This window comes from Diabrotica undecimpunctata, chromosome 5, assembly GCF_040954645.1.
Source record: "Diabrotica undecimpunctata isolate CICGRU chromosome 5, icDiaUnde3, whole genome shotgun sequence".
Taxonomy (NCBI): Eukaryota; Metazoa; Arthropoda; class Insecta; order Coleoptera; family Chrysomelidae; genus Diabrotica; species Diabrotica undecimpunctata.
Genome location: NC_092807.1, coordinates 89318333 through 89341358, shown reverse-complemented (window position 1 = coordinate 89341358; position 23026 = coordinate 89318333). Strand labels below are relative to the sequence as shown.

Here is a 23026-nt window from a genome sequence, read left to right as displayed (position 1 = left end):
AATACCGAAATTTCTACACGGTTAAACCATTTCTACAAACGCCCATTAGTCAGTAAGCTATTCTACGAATTCTACGACTTTCACTTCGGAGGTCATTATCGAAATACAAAATATTAATCAATTACAAAAATTTTGTTGTTAGTTAAAAAATTCTTCTAACAATTAAATTTAATCCGACTCATTCATATCGGCAAATCAGACATATTAAACATTTTAAAGTAGAAGACATCAAAATGATATTGCCAATATTTATGAGTTGCAAGGATTTTATTGAAACATAGTTCATTCAATTATATGAAATCAACTTTAACTTAAAAATATCAGTCACAAAAATCATAGCATGTGATTAGTGTTTTAGGTTAAATCTTCGTATTTTGTGCTAAGGTATCTCCAGTTACTATATGGATAACTGTTAATGAAACACCCTGTATAAATAATACTAAAATATAAATGATGTATCCTCGATATATTTTTGACTTATCTACTAATCGTGGCATTTTCTTTCTATTCATTTCAATTCTATTCAAAAGGTCTCCAAACATCCATTTCCGTTAATATGACAAGAGATGTAAGCAATTTTCTATTCGTCAAATACAACAGTGCTCAACAATTGATAAGGATCGAAGTAATATTTTACTCCAGAAACAGCCGAAGTTTGTAAAAATTTAATATAATTAGAGTAATATTAATACCCCGACTTTATTATCAATTTTAAACGAAATAAAATAAATTTTGCCATTATGGTCATTTTTTACTAGGGTCAGCAAAAAATTGAATATTAAAGTCGTCTATTTTCATTTATTCTATTCAAGTCATCATACTAGGATCTCAACAAACTTTTAAAATATTTGAAATCATAATTATGATCCTTATCAATTGTTGAGCACTATATTACGACGACGTCCGAATATTTTCTGGAACAGTCATTAGGACAAATCAGTGAATGTTAGTGCAAAATTGCAAGTGCTCCGTGTGTAAGGGAGTGTTAAGTTCGAAGCCGGCTCTGCCACGTTGAGGCCGACGATGAACTAGCAACGCTGCAGCGTTTTCTTCCATTTGATTAACATTGTCAGTAAGAGCCAACGCTGAAATCTACTGGTGAATCCGAGTTTAGTAACCATATAACGGCAAGTAGAGACCCAAAAGTTTGAGAAAGTACAGAGTTATAAGAAAATGAGGACGGGGTGTTTAGTAATTTGTATCGGTTTGGGCTGAAAATTCACGATATAGTTTCGATAATGATACTCCGTGTTACATAAAAGATAGCACTTGAGTGCTTTGTTTGTCTTCATTGGAGAAACATCTCTAAATGAAGCCAAATGTTCGATTTAAATCTTCTTATCTTCGAATATGAACAGTAATAAGTGCGCAGTTTGTGTTTTTGTTTGTTAAGTTAGTTCCAAATGTTGATTAAATTTTACTGTACATATAAAATTGATAATAAACTACATATTGAGTTAGAACTGATGAAGCTTTAGAAACAAAGCAAAACATCTTCTATTAAACCAATGAAGGTAGCTGACCTCTTGTTTTTATTTGCCAACCTAAATGATTAATTAAACCTCTTCATTCACTAGTTGAATACTTTTGAAATATAAATTGACAGTCACACTCTTATATATATATATATATATATATATATATATATATATATATATATATATATATATATATATATATATATATATATATATATATATACATATATTATATATTCTTACCAATATTTTTGTTTAGATATTTAGGATTAGAGATTTAGAATAGAAGTTTTCGAAATTTATTTGATGTGCTCAAGTCTATTTAAGATAAAAAGCTTATTAACTAAGAATTGCACAGCTGAATACTTAAGAAACAGAGTACCAAGAAGAACAGGTGGGCATCTGGTTTATGACAGTCCTGTATTGACAACTTTTTTACTCTACAACTGATAGAGAAATGCTTTGGTAGAAATCATGCTGCCCATCTTGTCTCCATAGATCTCGACAAAGTCTACAACAGTAAATTTAAAATATTTATTCAAATTTTGGATGAGAACAAACCTAAAGATACAAAGTATCTTAGGGAGAAGAATGTCCTATTTCCAAACGAAAAAGAAAATTCATTTGCCAACAAAACCCTTTGGCTATGGTAATGAAAAAACAAATAATTTTGGAGAATAAAAATGCTGGCTATTTAAAACAATACAACTTAGCAATTTAACAGTAAAATTTCTCTTCAATGGGTAGTAAAAGAAAACCAGGAAAATATATTTTTATTTATTTTATATTCCTCATTCTAAGCTCATGTGACAAAAACGCCTTCATGTTTGGATCAGTTACTCTCTTATTGATTTCTTCTCTAGCTCTCTCCCCTCCATCCTGAAAATATTTCTGGAGTTCATCTGCATACTCTATCCACACACAGTTAGCACAGCCTGACATACAACATGTTGTAGGTTCTTCTGGATATTTTTTTTCTTTGGATAACTTATTTTTTGAATTGTTTGACGAAGATTCCAATGTTTGTTGGTTTTTGGTTGTTTTGGAACATAAATTCACATTGTGTGGCTTTTTAATTAACGTCGTCCATTTAGTTAAATGTACAGCCATTCCCTGAAAACAAAATAACTGCTAGAATTGACAATCCCAAAACACAACCCATATTACCTCCACACAGTCCTAAAGAATCATTTACAGAATGATAAAACTACCAATCTAATTAAATTTGATTTTTAATATGTCTTTCAGTTCCTCCCTTTATTATTTGCTCATTATAAAAACTGAAGGGTGAAGTGAGTCATTCAATACAACTCCTAGATTCAAATTTACACTCACTAGACAGACTGAAGGTCTACAATTATTGTCTTTTACAAAAAACTACAACTACAATCTCATAAAGATATTTATATCATGTACACCTTGGATGTTTCTTTATTTATTTATGCTGCAATACATGATTCAATGTTTTTGTTTCAGAAAAGTATCATCATTCTTCTGTAGAGTAGTAAGCACTAAACGTACCATTTCTTTGAAGAGAATACAAAACATCTGAATTAAACATGAAAATAATAAATATCAACAGCAAATAAAGAGAAAAAGTGTGATCCAATCAACATGTTTGTAGACGTCGGAAGTGGTAGTAAAATAAATAAAATTCTGGAACTTATAGTATAGATTATTGCCACTTTTTACTTACCATATCATTTTAAAACCAATATGTATTTCAAACCAATACGTAGTGGTTTAAAAATGTTAATAATTACATAATAGGAATATTGGAATATTTTTACTTTATAATATATTTCTTTTAACATGAATTATTTACTTTTACTTTTTATTACTTTTGTTTTTGGCACATTTATGAGACATAAAAATATCTAAAAACATGCTTTTTAATCCTCCCTTTTTTACACTTTAGAATAAATATTAAATATTTTTGTTTTCTTTACCAAAATCCATTGTCTAAACTTCAAAGATGAAAAGGGATGTGTCAACCGTCAACAATTGTATAGGCAACCATCATTTCTACGATATGTTTGTTGTCTATCTAATAGGGAGGTAATTTGATTTTTCCAAGGAAGAAAATAATTATCTTTTGTGAAAATTAGTTGGATAAGTTCAATAAAACAAATGGTACCCAAATGTCCCTTATATAGTCAATTTACCAGCTACGTGAAAATCAACACCTTTTAGTGAAGATTATATTTCTCTACTACTTTTTCCCAGTTTGTGACGTTTATTTTATATTTTTAGTGTAGCAGGCGTAATTATTGTTGTTTATTGTAATAAATCTAACACCCGTGACTAACTTTATTATAGTTTTCAGTAGTATTATCCGTCTAGAATTTTTTAGAATTTTAGATTCATTTTTTCATTTTTCTTTTGGTGGAGCTCAACAACTGTACTCTTGGAGCCATTTATTTGAGTTTAGTGGTTTCTATACGATTTTTCAAGGAGTGGGGAATAGAATAAAATTAAACACCAGCATCTTGACTCATTTCATTATATTAAAACATAAAAATATAAAACAATAAATGAGGTAATATGTATATATACCAATTTATTTTTTAACACTAACATATTACATGATATCACATGTTACTTGCACACATTTAAGTGTTGTACGTAAAATTTATTGACATTACGTCGATGTGGGACGACAAGAATTCTACTACAAAACCCTTGAACTCTTTTTTCTCGTTTAAGTACTAAAATCAGATGAGAAACCAGTCTAAATGATCCCTGATCTGGAAATATCATGAAGGCGATAATTCACTAATATACTTTCACTGCCATTCTTGACATTTACTTGTCCTAAATGCCATTTAACTGTTATCTTTGACAAGCAATTGCCATTATGACACTTTATAGATATTACAATTAACATATAAAAGGTATCGAAATATAAAGGGCATACAAATTAACAGGTTGTAAAAAAACTAGGAATTCGTGAAGAATCTGAGTTTGGAAACTGTTCAATAATAAAGAAACAATAAAATAATAAAGGAAAGAAATAAAAACAATTGAAAATAAAATAAAATAATCAGATCATACTAAGTCAAATGGTAAGTTAAAAATATAGAAGATACAGGTAAAACATGGTACTCAGCCAAATAAACCAGTTCTGTTGATAGAATAAATAAAAGTTGAAGGACTTGACAGTTTTTAAGTTATGAACCAATTAAAACTGAAAAAACCGCAAAATTGCGATTTTTAAGGCTCAAACACACAAGTAAAAAATATTACATATTTTTGAATTCACCCAGGAACTAAATTCAATTTCAAACCTTGTTCTATTATTTCTCGATAAGTATTTTGGACTTATTTCATTTTAAAACATTATTTTTTAATCGCTAATGAAGCGCTTATGACACGAGGGGCGCTCCTCGACCTCCAGCGTGTATAAGAGAGAGAAACAAGATCTATGCACAAATTTTTGCTGGTTTGAATTCTTATTATACAAATAAGCGCCCGCCTTGCCATTAGCGCTTCATTCACAATTAAAAAACAATGTTTTAAAAAATATATGCCCAAAATTTTTATCGGGGACTGTTAGAAGAAGGCTTATTCTTGTAATTAGGCATTTGATGATTTCAAAAATAATATTTTTTACTTGTGTCTTTGAGCCTTGAAAATCGTCATTTTGCATTTTTTTTCTTTTCAGTTTTAAATTATTTATAACTCGAAAACGATCAACTTTAGAGAAAACTTACAACAGACCTTTTTTATTCACAATGATTCAAAAAACATAAAAAAAATATTGTCTGTGTAGAACAAATTGATTGTTACAATTGGTTAAAAAAAATTGTTTGAACAACTTTTCGCCTGGGCGACCTATTGCAACCTTATTTTGAGCTATCTTATGAAAGTGATTACGCAAAAAATCTCATGGGAATATTTTTCGTCCGTTTTTATAAGGTTTTCGTCTTGTCTAATGGTATTATTACAGAAACATTCTTATTGAATTCAAAAACAAGTATTTAGTAACGATCTTCGTGTTTTTAAAAAGTTAAAGTATTTCCTAGTCAATTGTTTAGTGTGATGTTTGAATTTTGAAAAAAAATTTGTATATTATTATTGTTAAATTGATATTCTAATTCGATACTGGCTTTTCATCTGTTTTTTTTTTTGTTTGTTGTTTAAATCAATTTTGCCATTTTCAAGGGTCCCATTTACATTTTTTCCAAATTTTCATTATTGCAACGTTTATCAAAATATTTAAAATTTCTGTGCACATATATTTTCCTTTAGAATTAGACACAGCAATTTTATATCTATATAAAAACAGTATAATATTGATTGCCTTATGATTCTTATAAAATTCAACTATTCGGTGGGAATAAACTTAATATCTCACCACAACAAGTTCTTAGTTAGTATTTTTCCTATAACATTTTTTATTTGTGCCCTTTGTTTTGTATTCGCTACCAATAGAAGTTGAAATTAATACGTGTTTTGGAGAATACAATGACTTCACATTTGCAAAACTTACTTATGTTTTGTCTTTTTGGACTCAATTTTATTTCTAGATTTGACATTAACTGAAGAAACAAACCATATATGTCGTATTTTTCAAACATGAAAATTTATTAAATAGTTCAATTTCGTAATAAACTCAGAGTATTATGTGCTTACTAACAGTAAGTCAATTACCTTACCAGATAGCAATATTCCATGAGTTGCAAGGTTTGAAAAAAAAAAACAAGTAAGACATCTGAATTTAAAGAGAAATAGGGAAAATGGGGTTTAACGTGGAATTGTAAAAAGTTCTGTGTGATCTCTTTAAGATCTCTTAAAAATGAAACAACTGTTTTGTTATGTTGGAAAACTTTTGCGAAAATAAATATGAAGGATTAATTACACCAATAGTTTTTTTTATATAAAAATGTTATATTTTTTGTTTGTGACAAACTGAATAACTGGATTACTCTTATTTGACTAAATTATGACAAAAAGATACAATCTGACCAGAGTCAAATGTACCAATATCAATGTATAATAATCAAATATATATAAAAACTTTAACTTCTTTCAATAGAAACTGAAATTGGCATCATTTGTGAGCGAAAAAAGAATAATCACCTTATATGCCATGTCAAACACAAAACATTGTTTAGCAGTATTTCAAACTATTTCGATGTAAAACATATTTATCTGTACCTTTACTGATTATCGTTTCTAACAAAATGTGAAGTCATTGCATAGTGAAATGAAAGATAGCACAGATTTTAGTTAAAATTTTAAAATAATAATGTCATGGCAAGAAATTGACAGTTGAAATAATTTTTATCAGTTAAAACCACACAACATTAACAGAAGAAAAAATATTTTACTGAATATCAAAAGATTTAAGTAAAAAATTATGGCAAATGAGTAATTTCTATTCAATTTTTACTTTAACCTCATAGTTATTATCGTTTTGTTCTCTGTAGCACCTGTTAAAGCAAAAATTTTCTTCTACTTTATATTTTCCTATGGCGTTGCGACGATGCGACGCATGGCCAAGTTTTAAAAACAAACATACATATATTTTTCTTCTGTCAAATACGGGGTATTTACAAAATAGGCCAACAAACATTAAACGTTTGAACCAGGCTTTGATTTACTATATAAATAACATGGTATACATCTACAAATATTTTTCAAATTTACCATTGTTCAAGAAGTACTCCGGACGGTATTCATATTTTAAAATGTTTAAGTAACTGTTATTTTTCTGTACCAATTCTTCTAATACTGGCTTCTACTGTCTTGAATAATGGATCAATGAGGGACTAGAATTTTGCTCCCTGGCAGGATTTTTGTTAACTTAAATGATCACAAAATATATTTCAGAAAATCTGGTCATATCTTTTTTTTTCTTCCTGTGCCCAGCTCGATTATCGAGCGTTGGCTATCAAATTGGCTGTAGTAATTTTGTTGACGGCAGCTCGGAAAAGAGATGCAGAGGATCTGTTAAACCAATCTCTCAGGTTTCTAAGCCATGACGTTCTTCTTCGACCTGGCCCTTTTCTTCCGTCTACCTTGCCTTTTATTATTAAATGGAGTATATTATATCTCTCTGGGTGGCGCATAACATAGCCAAAATATTCAAGTTTGCGATTTTTAACTGTTTTGACGACTTCCGTAACTTTTCCCATCCGATGCAAAACAACTTCGTTACGAACTCTATCCACCCAACTTATTCGTAGGATTCTCCGATACACCCAGGTCATATCTTAGTTTTGTTGAAAAATAGTACTAAAGTCTGACAACAATGGAGGATTTTAAAAGCGACAGTGATTGCGATGTTCTGACAGATGTTTTTTGTTTAAATCAATGAAATTATCAAAGTGTGATATACAAAAACGAACCAGGGAGCTAATTTGAATTATGTAGAACCATATTGCGATTTTTCTCAATAAAATTATTTTTACACAATCTTTGAAGTATCTAATAACATATATATTATTAAGTATTTACAAATATAGACCTAGTTAGAATAAAATTTCTCTTATGTACAATATGCACACTTGTTCTTTTTCACAATTCCAATATATACAAAAAATGCCCCCATACATGGGCAAGTTGTATGCCACAGCAGTAGTGACGTCACGTCGCCATGTTTTATTGATGCTTTAATTCTAAAGAAACAAAATAGCTTGTGATATCGAAAATTCTGTTTAATTAGAATCATAACCTCAAAAATTTCGTGACGTCACAACAATATGGCGTACTAAAAGTAAATTTAAATCTGCGTTTTGAGCTTCATAGCATAATAGTATTTTGTTTTTATTGTGGCCTAACGCTTTTATATTCTGAATATAACATAACTAGGTAATAAAATCAATATCAAACGAAAAAGTGTATGAGTTATAAATGATTATGCTAAAAAATACGGTTGATATAACGGATTTCCAATAACTATCTTGAATAAACGGTATTGACTCATCTCTGCTTCATTAATAATTACATAATTGTGCACACTGTTGTCGGGAATGACCTATAAAAGAACGAAACGTAACTGCAGTGGAAAAAACGTCCAAGTAAAACTTGAATCCGCAGCAATTCCACCTCTTCAATTGACATTATTTTTTGTCAATCGTAAACGCGATTTCTTAGTTCAAAACGTTTTTTTGTTATGGTTTTTGGCCGGTAAGGCGGAACATTCTTGAAAACATCTTTTTTATATACTGAAGATGAAAAAATTTGCTTAAGACGTTAGAGAAAAATGAAATAAGAACTGGAAGGAGAGGGTTACAGGTACATATATAAAAATGACCAGTGAATACATTATTCAAATAAATATGGTATTGCATGAATAAAATATAGATGGTGTAAGACGTTTGATGCACGTTGTTCGAGACAGTGCTGTCCTGGTACTGATACCCAGCTATCAAATCCCTCTAGGATAATATGGTATGACTTATGGCCTCCTGTTAGCATCGATTTCGCTGCATTTCGAACTTACGTTTTCCTAGCGAATCATTGTGTACACTGAATCTTTTTTTTTTTTAATATCTGTTAAAAAAGCAGAGATGAGTTAATAATGGTCTCGCTATTCAATTAAAACGTGGTATGCTTATGCTATGATGAATAAATTGAGCATTCGGAGATCACACTAATCTTATTCATAAAAAAATTAAGTATCTCATCATACTTAGGCCCGCAGTATCAAAATCGTATGTAAAAAAATCGAAAACGATTGAAATTTTCAGCTGCATATTCTCACACGCACCATGTCCTTATAATTCATTCTAAAATATTAAAATCACAACCTGAGTAAAGTAGGCCAGTACATGAAAAATATCGATCAGATTTTTTGGTAAAAGATTAAGTCGAACTATAGATCATTTACTTTGAATTGGAATGTATTTTTCGTTGATTAGGGGTCGAATTTGTTTGTTAATTATAATGTTAAGGTGATACAACTTAAAAGCTTCCAGAATTAGGAAGCCATATTATGGCAAAAGACTAAAACTTTGTGTTTTACTGTTTATTTTGATAATATAATACATGTTTAGGTTTAGGTACTGTAAAATAAACCAAAAAATTGTTGATGAGAGTTCATCTTATCACATGAATTTTTACGGGATTAGCCATTAAACAACAATGCAACGGCCAAATAATTTAATCTAGGTTAAGGCTAAGCCAAGATTATACGGCTAAGAACCGGAAGAAATATATATCCTGATCAATGATAAAATTCGTTCGCAAAAAAAGTAACCTCTAACAAATGCTGTTTAGGTAAAGAAAGTATTTTCAGCAAGGATCACGTAATTGCCCACAACTCTGCGATTATAGTGATCAAAATTGAAGATTTGGAAAAAGGATCGAAAATATAGAATAGTAATATTTAGGCTACAAGATAAAGGGCTATTTGGTGAATGCACCTAATGGTATTTTTTATGGGAATACGTCCAAAAACCGCTCAGTTCCTTCCTGTTCATTTTTTGATGCTTTTAATGTCACGCGTACGCAGCTTGGCGAGGTTTTTGCGAATATTATGAATAATGATGAATAATGGATGTTTCTTCACGCATTTGACAGTAATTCGACGGTTTTTATGCGTTATTCAACCATAACCAACGAATATTTGAAGTATATTCTATGCTTTTCGCGCATAATCAATGTTTTTAAGGCATTATCAGCGCATATACACTTAAAGTGTATTAAAAAAGTCTAATATGCGTCAAAAGGGTCGAATATGCGTCAAAAAGCGTCGAATATACATCAAAAAGCTTCAAATATGCGTCAAAACGTCAAATATGCTTCAAATATGCGTCAAACGCATAGAACGTGTAGAAGAAGCGGCATTAAGAGTTTCAAAATGCGTCGACTAAGCATCAAAAAGTGTCGAATACGCGTCACAAAGCGTCAAAATGTGCATCAAACGCCTAGAATGTGTAAAGTGCATCAAAAGTTTCAAATGTATTTGAAAAAAGTATAAAGAAGCGTTGAATATACATCAAAAAGCGTCGACTATGAGTCAAAGGAAAACATCGTATCTGGGCCACATACTTAGAAACGATAAATAATAAATACTCTCTTCTACACGTCATGCAGGAAGAGTAGAGGGAAGAAAGAAGAAATTTTGGCTGAGGAATATCAGAGATTGGACTAATCTCAGTGTTGAACAGATATTTCACGTTGTAAAAGATAGGGAAGCGTTTAAAGAAGTGATCGCAAACCTTCATTAGAAGACGGCACAGTAAGAAGATGAATGAGTCAAACGTGTAGAATGTGTAGAAGGTGCATCAAAAGTTTCAACATGGTAAATAAATAAAGCCTTTTGTTGGTTAAGAAAAGGTTGGTTATGGAAGGGCTCCGGAGGATATCTTCCTAATAAAACCTTTGAAAGTCAAGAAGAACACTCAGTCAATTTTTGTTTTTGTAACAAATTTTAAAATTCGGTTAAATAATAATATATATATATATATATATATATATATATATATATATATATATATATATATATATATATATATATATAAATTTTGCTTGTAGGTTGAACTACGACCCCTAATAGTTAACTTTTGTGCTTTAAATACTTAATTTATTTTTTTGTTGTACATTTTGGAAGGCAACCCTGTTAAAAAGTGTCAAAAAGATATTTTTCATTTCTTAAGCCTTGTTACATCTGACCTATAATACTAAGTAGCAGTTTAATGCTACGTGCCCCCCACTAAGACATGCATGAAGCCATCCCATTCGTTCTCAGTCCGTACATTTTCTTTCCATTCAGAGTTTTCACTATTACTACTACTACTAAGACCAAGCTCGGCGTATAGTTCATTGTTATTGAGCGATTCCAAGTCCGTTTGGCTTGTTAGGCTTAGAACGGAGCCCCAGTTGATTGGCCTGGTCGTCTCGTCGTCGCCTAAACCAGAGTCCGTGTCTGGAGGGTTGGAAGGAAAGGGAGTTGCTCTTCCCGAACAGTTCATGTCCCTCAGGCTTTGTTCGTAGTTGGTGTCCGGTACCGTGATCGGCGATAGGGCTGGTAACGACGGATAACTTGGTTCCGGCGGTTCAGACTCCATTTCTCGTTCTAGCCTCCGTAAGGTGTTACATATCAGCACAGATCTACGCAAAGACGGATCCGAACATTGTCTATACCTGGCTAGTTTGCACATCGAAAGATTTAAAACGGCTAAACGTCTCTGTCGGTAACATGGTACGTGACACCATCTCGTCCTACCGTCACAACAACGCGTTCTAGCCGGAGGAGAAGCACCCAACTCGAGGTAGCTCTTGCCGTTCTCTTCGCACCGTATCGTTTGCTGCTGGGGTGGCTGGTAGTATTGCCAATAGTCGGTTTGAGTTTGAAACCTGAAAAAAACAACCAACAAAATTAGAACCAAATCATATGTATGCTAACTAAGTATAGTAACACAAAGAACTACATATCCACTAAATTTATTTTACTTTGATATGAAAGAAGGTGCTTCATGAGGAGGATCAGTTCAAACTAGACCTGAAAACCTGACAATTATTTCAAAGATTTACTTAGAATTCCCTAAGAAGATCACCCTGTAAGAGTTAATTCTCCTTTCGAATATATAATAACGCTACCTGTCATCACCGAGGTGGTTGAAATGGTAGAGCAAGAATTGAAAAGATTCTAATTCTTTATAAATCCTTTTTTCATAAGTTTATACTCGTCCGATGAAACTTCTGTCAACCTCTGGCACCATTATCGTTAACTTTGAACTTGCCGTTATATTTTACTAACGTAACAGCTATTTTCTTATATTTACGTCACCAATTATTAAACCATGTAAATCCAAATTGAATCTTCATTGAAGTAATCAAAAAGTTGTATTTACTTTGAAACGAAGGCCTAATACTCACGGAAACTTTGCTCTACTTGTAAGTACAATTTAGCAAGTTTGCAAGTTTTCCAACTCTAAACTTCGTATAATATAACTTTAAAATCAAAAACTTTTTATCGTTGTGTAGTATTTCTATAAAAATTAGATTTAAGGCGCAAAAATAACGGATTAGGATTAAAACGGATAGAAGAAAAGAATAACATGGTTACGTGGGTATTCAGACCTACAAAGATACATCATTACCCAAAGTGTAATGTGTGAAGATTTTTCAAACCAAAAACAGAGCGTGAAACTGTGAACAACTTCAGGAAATCGTTGAGAATCTGGCAACAATTAGTTTAGGAGATTTTAATGCCCGAATTGAACAGTATTTTATTCTAGGGAGCAAACAAAAATTCTATGAAGATTATTTGAGTGATAATAGAGAACCCCGTACCAGAAAATATTGGAAGAAAAAGTAAGCAAATATTCAACATCAAATATACAACACTGTAGCATTTTAAATGTCCCGTTCTGTATAAAGTTTTAATTCACGTATTTCAAATTCCATTCTGCATAAGGTTTTAATGCGTCTTACATTTATATATTCGGACGAGATTTTGTCATAAACATTCCATAACATCTCAACATCTTCTAAGAGAATCACTTTAGTGTCTCTTCGAACGAGAATAACCAAAATTTAAATGTTCATTTTACTTAGCTCAAATTGCCGTGGGTATATGCCTTTAAGAGCAACCAATCGCCTGCGAGGTAGAAATCAAGAGATCGCGAGCCGATGCGGATGGAGATCCAAGGTTGTGTGAATTAGCATCACAGGAGACGAATTTTTCAAATCAATCCCGGATGAACTCTTAAAGGGATCAGAAGGCGGTCCGCTAGTGAGGCGGTACCGGCTTTTCGCCGACACAGACGATGTTCGAAAGCATTTTTGGACATCAAAAATATCTTTGGCAGCATTCACAAGTTTTTAAGTTACTTTTAAGTTAGTAACTTGGTAAACTTAACGTAGTAAAGTAAGTTACTTTTTATCTTGCTTTAGCAGATATTTACAATTCTGAATATTTTACGATAGGAGGCCGATGAAGAACGAAATATATCTGTGATTATTTTTATTTTTTTTTTCTTCTACATTTACCTAGTGCAGTGCAGTGTTAGTGTTTTCTGATTAAGTATATCCCTTAATTTTTTTGCATGCTTGAATAACCTTTGTTTTTATATAAAACACTAGATTTGTATGTAGATTGTAAGAAGCGAAAAGTTCTCCCAACTACATATCATGATATGGCGATGACCAAAATAAATTTTAATTTTTCATTTTTTTAAATAGTTTTTCTTACTGAGATCATCTTTAACACAAGTATTTTTACCATATGTGAGAACACTAAATCCACAATGTGAAACTTTGTGAACAAAATTCACGGTGGTAAAATGAAAACTGCATTTCGTGCATAAGAAAAATGCATTTTCAAAGTGCATATAAAATGAAAAATTTGCAATTAAAAAATTATCGACAGGAATGAGTTTAATTTTGTTACTCGGAGGGTTTTCGAGGTCGCTGAACACGAATATGATAACGACGATAGTCCTCGAGCTAACTGGTGCCCACGCTGAACCTCGTCTTCTGGAGTTTTATGATATTTTCGTTCGAAATCAGTTGAAACTCATTACTTGAGGGGCCAATAGTATCGTAGTATACGATTAGCTTATTCGCTACTATACCATTATTGTATATATTATTATTATATAGTATATTGTGTTCTTTTATCTGCTACAAGCGATTGATAAATTAGGAAGAAAGAAATGAGAGTCAGCAAAAAAATAAAAACTAGGTCGAAGAAGGAGTCTCAATAACTATTAATGATCGATCATATCACTAAAAAAAAAATAGTGAAAGATTAATCAGAATGGGATGACAGGTCCCGCTGAAACAAATATCTTGTAAATATGTCTTACCTGCTATACTGGTATGGTGTAAACCTGGCTGGTTCGGGGATGGTGCTCCCGCTTCCGCCCTTTTCGTCGTCCGACAGCTCATCGTCAAATTCCTCGTCGTCGAAGTCGTCGTCCAACGTCGTGGTGACGGCTTCCGGTCCCGCTGAAGCTACGGTGGTGGTGAGAAGGGAGGCGGCCAGAGAGGGCGTCGGAGTCCTCCAAGCGTCAGCCGTCGGAACAGCTACAGCTTGGAGACGCGCTATGCAATCGTCCGCTTCCCAGCGACCCGTCTTTGCCGGAGGCGTCGACGAGTCCAGCGGGGCAGTTGCTGCTTCTAATTTTCGCTTACATCCCGTTCCTCCACCTCCTGTTGCTACTCCTGTCGTAGTCTGCAAACCCATCATGGCACAGTTCTGGAACAAAAAACAATAAAATCTATCAATAAAAATTGTTATAGCACAAAATACAAAAAGAAATCAAAGAATGAGATAATATGCAGGAATTATATTAAAAGTTTCTGGATTTTGGCTTTTACACACCTGCGCATATCTGATGGTAGCCAATAAGCTGAAATCGCGTTTGGAAATTGGAAATACCAACAATATTGTTTTTTGCAGAGAAGAGTTAGTGTGTTTTTTAAGATAAGACAAGATAAACAAATATTTGAATGAATATTTCATATTGTAACAATCTTTAGATTTGTCTAACATGCTTTCTTAATAGCAAATTTTTATTAAAATGAACACATGAATTATAATATATAGATCATAAATATATTTTTGATGCAAAACTTTACAAGGTAATAGTCGCCTGTGATATTAGACATTGTTATTGTTAAATCCCTCTAGGAATATACTACTACTTCTTCTCGAATAAGGTTGGCGATCAATATGGCAAATTTCTGTCTCTATTCAGTCTTGAGCTTGATCAATTAGTTGCTTTCCTGTTGTGTAGGTCAACATGATTTTTTTCTTTCTCCCTATAGTTCGCTTTCGTTCTAATATTGAAAGTTTTTTTTCTATCTTTAATGGGCATTGACCACAATACCAGTTAAAATACGCTTATTTTTAGGTTTTGATTTCCACTTTTCCACGAATTCCATGGAAATCGTTTTCAAAATACAAATTAAAAAGTTACTGTTTTGTTATTTGGCAATACAAAAAAATTCTGCTAATAATTTAATTTCATCTGCCTCATTACATTGAAAATTCAGACATACATTATAATTTTTAAGTAGATGACTTTAAAATGATACTGTTATGATAATGATAATGCTATTTTTCAGTTACGTTCCTGGGACGACTTTATTGTAAGATAGTTTATTCGATTACATCAAATCAACTTTAACTTGAGAATACCCGCCAAAACAATCATAGCATGTGATTTTGTCTTTAAAATTCAACCACACCTAATCATGAGAGTAAAATTCTCTCGTTTTTAATTCCATTGCAAAATATGAGAAAAAACCAGGAAAAACTCAAACATGATATTATCCCGACATGGCAAGTATTTGTAGTTACACTTGGTTTGTTCTCAATATTAACATCAAACTTTAACTTTATATATGTATATAACTTTAAAATATTAATGATTTTCTGTTGTATTATGACTTCTTGCACGTAGTTAATTTCCTTGAATATAATAAGAGCAGCGTCTTTGATTTTTCTCTTTGTACCATCTGTTTCTATGAAGACTACATGAATCGTTTCATTGAATTCTATGTCCATTTTCCTATGCGAGATTAACTATCTGAAAAATCTGCAGAACAATGTAGTTTTTTCCCAAGTACCAAGCTTTATGCCAGTTTTAATACATCACAGGGATGAATCCACGATTTAACCATTCAAAACTTTCTCTAAACACTGTATTCCCTTGTCATTTTTCCAGAAAGCATCTTTGGCACCCATCTGGCACTTATTTCTGACATGCCAAGTTTTCATGGACTACAGCCAAAAGCAGATCCTTCTCGGTTGAAAAATTTTGGCTACTCTACGATGCTCTCCCCATGAATATCAAGGGGTAGAGATTTTGGTACATAATATGTGTATATATATATATATATATATATATATATATATATATATATATATATATATAAGAAATATAATATAAATATATATAAATATATATATATATATATATATATATATATTTATATATATATATATATATATATATAACACGTAAAGACATTTCTCGCAAAACAGAAAACCAAAAAAGGTATATCGATGGAAGGCAACCGTATATCTGACTATTGGTCGTCTTCAGTACGGTGCAGCCAAGTTAGAAAAGGAACATGTTAACTTGGGAAAGGATCACGACAGGAGCAATGCGACCACTTTGTGGCATTAGTTGAGTTTGAGTTATCCATCGATATACCTTTTTTGGTTTTGTGTTTTGCGAGACATGCAATTACATTTTACTTTTATTCACTCTCATTATTCTTTTCTCTCTCTCTATATATATATATATATATATATATATATATATATATATATATATATATATATATATATATATATATTACATCCAAAATAAAAATTTTGAAAAGTTTTCTTTAACTTTTTCTTCAGATTAATCTATGGTGGTCTGACATACTCAAAAACACAATAGTCAGTGTGTAAACACAAATTACATTATCGAAGAAGAAACAGGCTTTAAGAGCCTATACAGAAGGACGAAGAAGAAGAAGACTTTTGTCTCTACTTTTCATTCACAATAGGCAGTGTGAAAACACAAATTACATTATCGAAGAAGAAACAGGCTTTAAGAGCCTATATAGAAGGAAGAAGAAGACTTTTGATTCACAATAGTCAGTGTGAAAACACAAATTACATTATCGAAGAAGAAACAGGCTTTAAGAGCCTATATAGAAGGACGAAGAAGAAGAATACAAATGTTTCTACCTTTCGTTCTCCACTGATTCCTTTTCGGCAATATTTTAGCAATTTTAACAATACAACATATAAACTTGAAGCTATTTAATTCAACACCAAACTCGGTATGATAATATAAGAAACAACAGAATCAATTACAATTTCTTTAGAATGACGAATGTAGTGATGTTGATGATGCTATCTAATTTGGAGAGAACAAGATATTTATTTAGGAATGTAATAAATGAATTTGCTTATATTTTTTTTTAATATTTTTATACATTCTTGTACAAAACTGGCACAAGGAGGTATGGATATTTATAATGTTTCTGCTTTAACCATTCCTCTATAAAGAACGTTGTAATCTTCAGAGTATAAACTTTGGAATGAAGAGAATGAATGAGATTTTATGAGTGCAAATATAAATTTTTGTTCAGTGTTTCTTCCTCGTATTTTACGAATTTTCTTATATGTATATGGTACTATATACATATAACTAACTATAATAATGTATTAAAATAAACCGATTTGGGTTCTAAGAACTTTCTATTCAAATCAATCGCATCGATTGAGGTATATTATATAAATCAAAACAAATTCTTTCAACGACGAAATAAACCGGGAGAGTTTACTTAATTTTTAGCATATATTTGCACACGAGTTGTACTTTGCAATAGCAGTAAGCAATGTCGATACAACAAACAACGACAACGAAAACGACTCTGAAAACAAAACAACCTTGAGCGTGTAGTTTCTCATGACGTCAACGAGTAGTGATCGGCCTTCATGTCTTCTCGATTTGATTTCTGCTTGCTGGGCTGACTTGACTAGCTTGAAATCGCCTCACCCGACGAGATATAATATATAGGGTGTTTTTAAATTTATTGGCGACTTGAAGGAAGCTATTTATTCGATATAGTATTCCTAAAACTAAGGTATTGCGAAATATAATTTATTGATGCTCATTTTTTTAAATCAATAAATTTTTCGCATTTGCGTGGTATTTTATACAATTTTTATTATTTCTTCATTTATTCATTATTATGTTTAGTCTTATAAAATATGTGTTACCTACTGTATTTGCTGTTTCCGAAGTATTCTTCTACTTCAAGACCCTCTTCTGTGTAAATTCTTTACAGATTTTGTGTAATTCAAAAAATGCAGTGTTCATTATGATGATTCAAACATTGTGCAGTTGTTTCATTGTGTAGATTTACAAATTTGCGTAGTTTTCGACGTTGGCAATTCAGTCTAAACAAAATATTTTTAAAAATGTTCTGAAAACTGTTTTCTTTTGGTCCGTCGAAGTTAAATATTATGTTTATTTGGGGTTTAAGCCACAATTCATTGTAATGAAAATTATAAAAAAAAATACATCCAAAAATTTGTTCAGCGGTTATGTTTTTCAAAATGCATGAGTGACTTAATTGGCCTCGATCTTGTAGTCAGAAAGCCATGCTTATAGGTGAAAAATTCTGAGATTTCTGTTTGTGTCCCTAGGATGAAATCAAATTCGGATTATTTTTTATTTTTGTATTATTGGTGTATTATGCGTTTGGGTTTAATGTGTGTATGTATTGTATGTTTATGTATTATGTACAATTGTAGATGATGTGTCGCAGACTTTCTACTAATCCGCTAATGTTAATATATTATTGTTCCTGACTTCTTCTTTAAGTATTGGTAACATTAACCTGCTACAGTCTGCTGACGGATTTGTTACAGATTTTTCTTCATTAATTAGGAAGAGAGCTGCTTTTTTTTTCATGTCTGTTTCTTTCATGATTATTGATGAATATTTCAATTATACTCTGAGCTCATTGCACCAGACATGTTTGCATATTTCTGAAAGTCTCGGGTTTTGATGTATGTTTCATGCTTGTTTATTCTGACAGTTAGTGGTCTTGCGGTTTCTCCCACATACAAATTGTTGCATTCACTTGGTATTTTATAGACGCTGTTCTACGATCTCTCTTGTGCGTTGGAGGTTTGGTTTGGGACTGGATAGATCTCAGTGTATTGGTTGTTTTGAATGTTATTGTAATGTACTTATTTCTTATCCTTCTTAGTTTTTTCGATAATCTCTCTACATGAGGGATTGTTGTCATCTTAGAATCCCTTCTTGTGAGTGTTTCTGGATTGCTTGTGGTGTTTTGTTATTTCCTTTCTTCAATCTTGTAAAATTCCTTGTTTATAAATAACAATGGATAATCATTTTTTGTTAAAACCTTTGTTACCTAGGTTGTTTCTTCCTGAAATGAATTTTCACTAGAGCAGGTGGTTCGGGCTCTATCATATAATGATTTGATAATTCTTTTCTTGATGTTTAAGTTGTTGTTTGAATGGTAATTTAAATATCTGTTGATGTGGGTTGATTTTCTCTAAACGTTGGTTTCATATCCTGTATTCTCTTTTATAATTAACACATCCACAAAAGGAAGTGGATTGTTGTTTTCTTTTTTCACGCTGAATTTGATTGATTTTTCTTTATTATTGATGCCCATTAAAAATTTATTATGTCGTAATAACCGTGTTTTCAATAATTTTCAAATGAAGTGTACTTCAGCATATTGATTATAAGGAGTGCAAACTGATGTTACAGGAACAACAACTAATTTTGAAAAGTTATTGCATTGTATTCATATTCATACAATATGAATATATTCATATGAGGTGCAATTTCGATGGTATTATTTAACGTTTTCCAAAAGAGGTAATTTTCAATAGATGACCCAAAATTCTAATTAAACCAGTTCTATACTGATAAAACGAGGTTAGCGAGGTTTTACCTATTTAAATTTTTATAAATCTTCCAAAAACCCCTTTAACAAAAAAAAAACACCACCATCGGCCGATCTACAAAGCCCGAATTTTCAATGGGGTCTCTTTAAATAAAAATATCTACCCAAGAATTCTGACCAAACCGATGGGCAGGCGGCCTTACACTACCGCTACCTGGTTGCAGGTACTTTTACAGGAAAGGAAGCCCAGCATGTCGAATGACTCGAAAGAACCAGGTAGACGGCTCTCATTTTTATCTGCTGCTGACTGTATCGTTCCACGTACAGGGGACGCCGATAAGGGGACTTTTTTTGTCAATAGGAAGGTCTTGTTGCGTTTTGTGTTGGCATTAGGGGAGGAATACGGATTTTTAAGTATACTGAGAAAACTGTGCAGTCTTTAATATTTTATATATACTTGGGAAATTTCATTATTTTATTTCATATCATTTCATCATTATTGTCGTTAAAGTTTTTTAGATAATTTAAATAAATAGATATATAAAATACAAAACTACAAAAAACGGCGCGTGGCACTTTGGGAGTGCCGAAAGAAGTGAATATTTCTCATAGCGGGTTATTACCTACTTAAAACTATATATGTGGATTAATGAAATTTTATGTTTGCTTATTACTGAATTGTTAATATTTTTTTTATAATAACACCACAAATTTAAGTTCTTTAAAATTTAAAAAATCTTAATTTTTTTCTTTAAAAATTTTGTTTAATAATTTTAGTAATTTTCAAAATTTGTTAAATATAATATAAAATTCATTCATCATTTACATTTTCACTATTATCTTGTATTTATGTTTAATTGCTTCATGTTAATGATCATTAACAAAATAAAAAATTTCTCCTCGGCGAGGAATGGAACCTAAGTAGTTATCAGTAAAGTTAACAAAGTAAATACTCGTCAAGATAGCCACGGTTTTAGTGACGTGGATCCAAAGGAGTATAATATAACTGTAGGCGAAAAAAAATTGTTGTTTTTACTATGTATTTTATACTGTATACCGCAAGGTTACTGCACGCGCCTCGATATTTCGCGTCAAGCTAAATATGATTTTGATCCCTTGCAAAAACGTTATACCGAATTATTATAATTAATGTATTCACTTAAAAAAAAAAAAGACTTAGAATTCAGACGCTGCAACGTGACTTCTTTTACCGTGGGCATCTTCAGGTCTTTGAGATCATATCTATAAAACCATGGTCTACACTCACGTCATAGTCATAGTATGCAACTCAGGACCTAATTTTGAGATTTTTTAATAACATCTACTTCATTATTATTATATTACATTATATTACGTTACATATCCCCAGAATTATATGCCATATATTTAGACGGGTTTTAGGATTTGATTATATAGTGGTTAAGTTATTGTATATTGTCAGTTTAGAATTCCGTCCAAAGACTAAATACATTTTTTTAATTTGAAGTCAAGTAATATCCTTTTCTTTTATGTACCTTCCATTTCAAAAGAGTTCAAGTTCTTGCCCAGGTACTTAGCTGAGTTGTGGTATAGGATCACTTTATCGTTTATTATTATGTCTACCAACTGTCAATACTATCTAAACTAAAAATTTATAACGATCTTAAGATAATTTGACATTTATTTTAATTGTTTTATTGTACTTTGTCGATATTAACATTGTATTGTTGATCTATACCTACATTTTTCACACAGCAGAGTAAAATTATAATATTGCTTATGTAATCGTTTCTTTAAAAAATAGTTTACTGCTTTTTATAAGATACATTAAGCCACTGCACCACTCAGACAAATTTGCATTATTCTGCGTTCTCCTTGCAGCAAACTGACCAAGATCTTATAAAATTAATAGTGTTAAATTGTGTTTTTATACTCCAGATTAACAATATAGCTGAATAGTGTTGTTGGTGATCATAGATGAGTCTCTGGCCCGCTGTTATTCTTATCTCATTAGTGTTGGTATATTCTTACTCATAACTTCTTTCGGTAACTAACCAGATCTTGCTGCACTCTATTGATGAGTTTGCTACACAATTTGCTTATTTGCATTATACTCTATGTTCGTTGTCCCAAGTCTGTTTGCATATATGAAATCTATTAAATTTTCTGTTTTTAATGTAAGATTGACATCGTGAGAGCTACCATTAGTACTGTTTATATTACATGTGGACTGATGACCTAACAACGAAACTACTATCAGACGAATGCATAAATTTTTAGAAGCCAAATTATAAGATACAACTTCCCTTTCTCAACAAAATCCAGTGATAAAATCGATAAACTAAATTGCTTCTGGTACAATAATTATTTTATTTGCTACTTTCATAAGAAATAGGTACACATTTCTCACGGAAATAAGTGCGGACTATACACTGTGACGAATTCCGAGGCATTTAGCACAGCTTTTTGAATCTCATACTGGAAATCTAACGTTAACATACAGAAAAACAGTTTAATATAGACTAAAAACCTTAGCATCAAGTTATCTTCCCTATTGTTATAATCTTCTAAGGATTTCTCCTGTATAGGCATAAAACGCGAAGAGAAAAATGCCAGCGATCTGGCCTCAGAGAAATTCGCGTTCAGTACGTGAAACTTGCTACGGTTACGTTACGTCGTTGGTGAAGTGAACGGCTCGCAGTCGTAGTGGTACCGGGAAGATAAAATAATAATGTTATATCTACGTTGAGGCTTCTGTATAGACGCTTTCTATTTAATTTACTCTTTATAATAACCGTTGCTATACAGGACGATTGATGAAAGTATGTACGAATCGAGGCTACCACAATAGTAGATACGATTCCATTTTGTTGTTAGTTCTATAAGTAGTTTTAAGGAAGAGTATAGAAATTCATTTATTAATAACCGATTCCAATTTTTTAATGGTACTATATTGTTTAAGTGATACTATGTCTAATGGTACATACTATATATATGATATGAAATATGATTACCTATATGGCTGGTATTCCAGTTTTTCGTGCACAAAATTACGTGCACAAATGAAAAACAAATCCCTATGGAATGAACAACTATTCTATTAGCTTCGTAATTTCCCCAAAATAATTGGCTCATTCGCTATTTCTGAGTATTATCATACCCAGTTTCCAGAATTTTTCTTCCCTGCTATGACATGTCTTAAGCTTTTT

General features: G+C 31.6%; 1 protein-coding gene across 1 annotated transcript in view; it reads right to left on the bottom strand.

Moving 5' to 3' along the window:
- Positions 1-3967: 3967 nt before the first annotated feature.
- The window catches only part of tara (SERTA domain-containing protein 2 taranis), an 80002-nt gene continuing 60943 nt past the window's right edge, over positions 3968-23026 (bottom strand). Inside the window, exons 3-4 of the mRNA XM_072532188.1 lie at positions 14243-14634; positions 3968-11786 (exon numbers count right to left, since the gene is read on the bottom strand). Coding sequence (XP_072388289.1) covers positions 11129-11786; positions 14243-14625 — 1041 coding nt within the window. The 5' untranslated portion in view covers positions 14626-14634 and the 3' untranslated portion in view covers positions 3968-11128. The remainder of the gene's footprint in view (positions 11787-14242; positions 14635-23026) is intronic.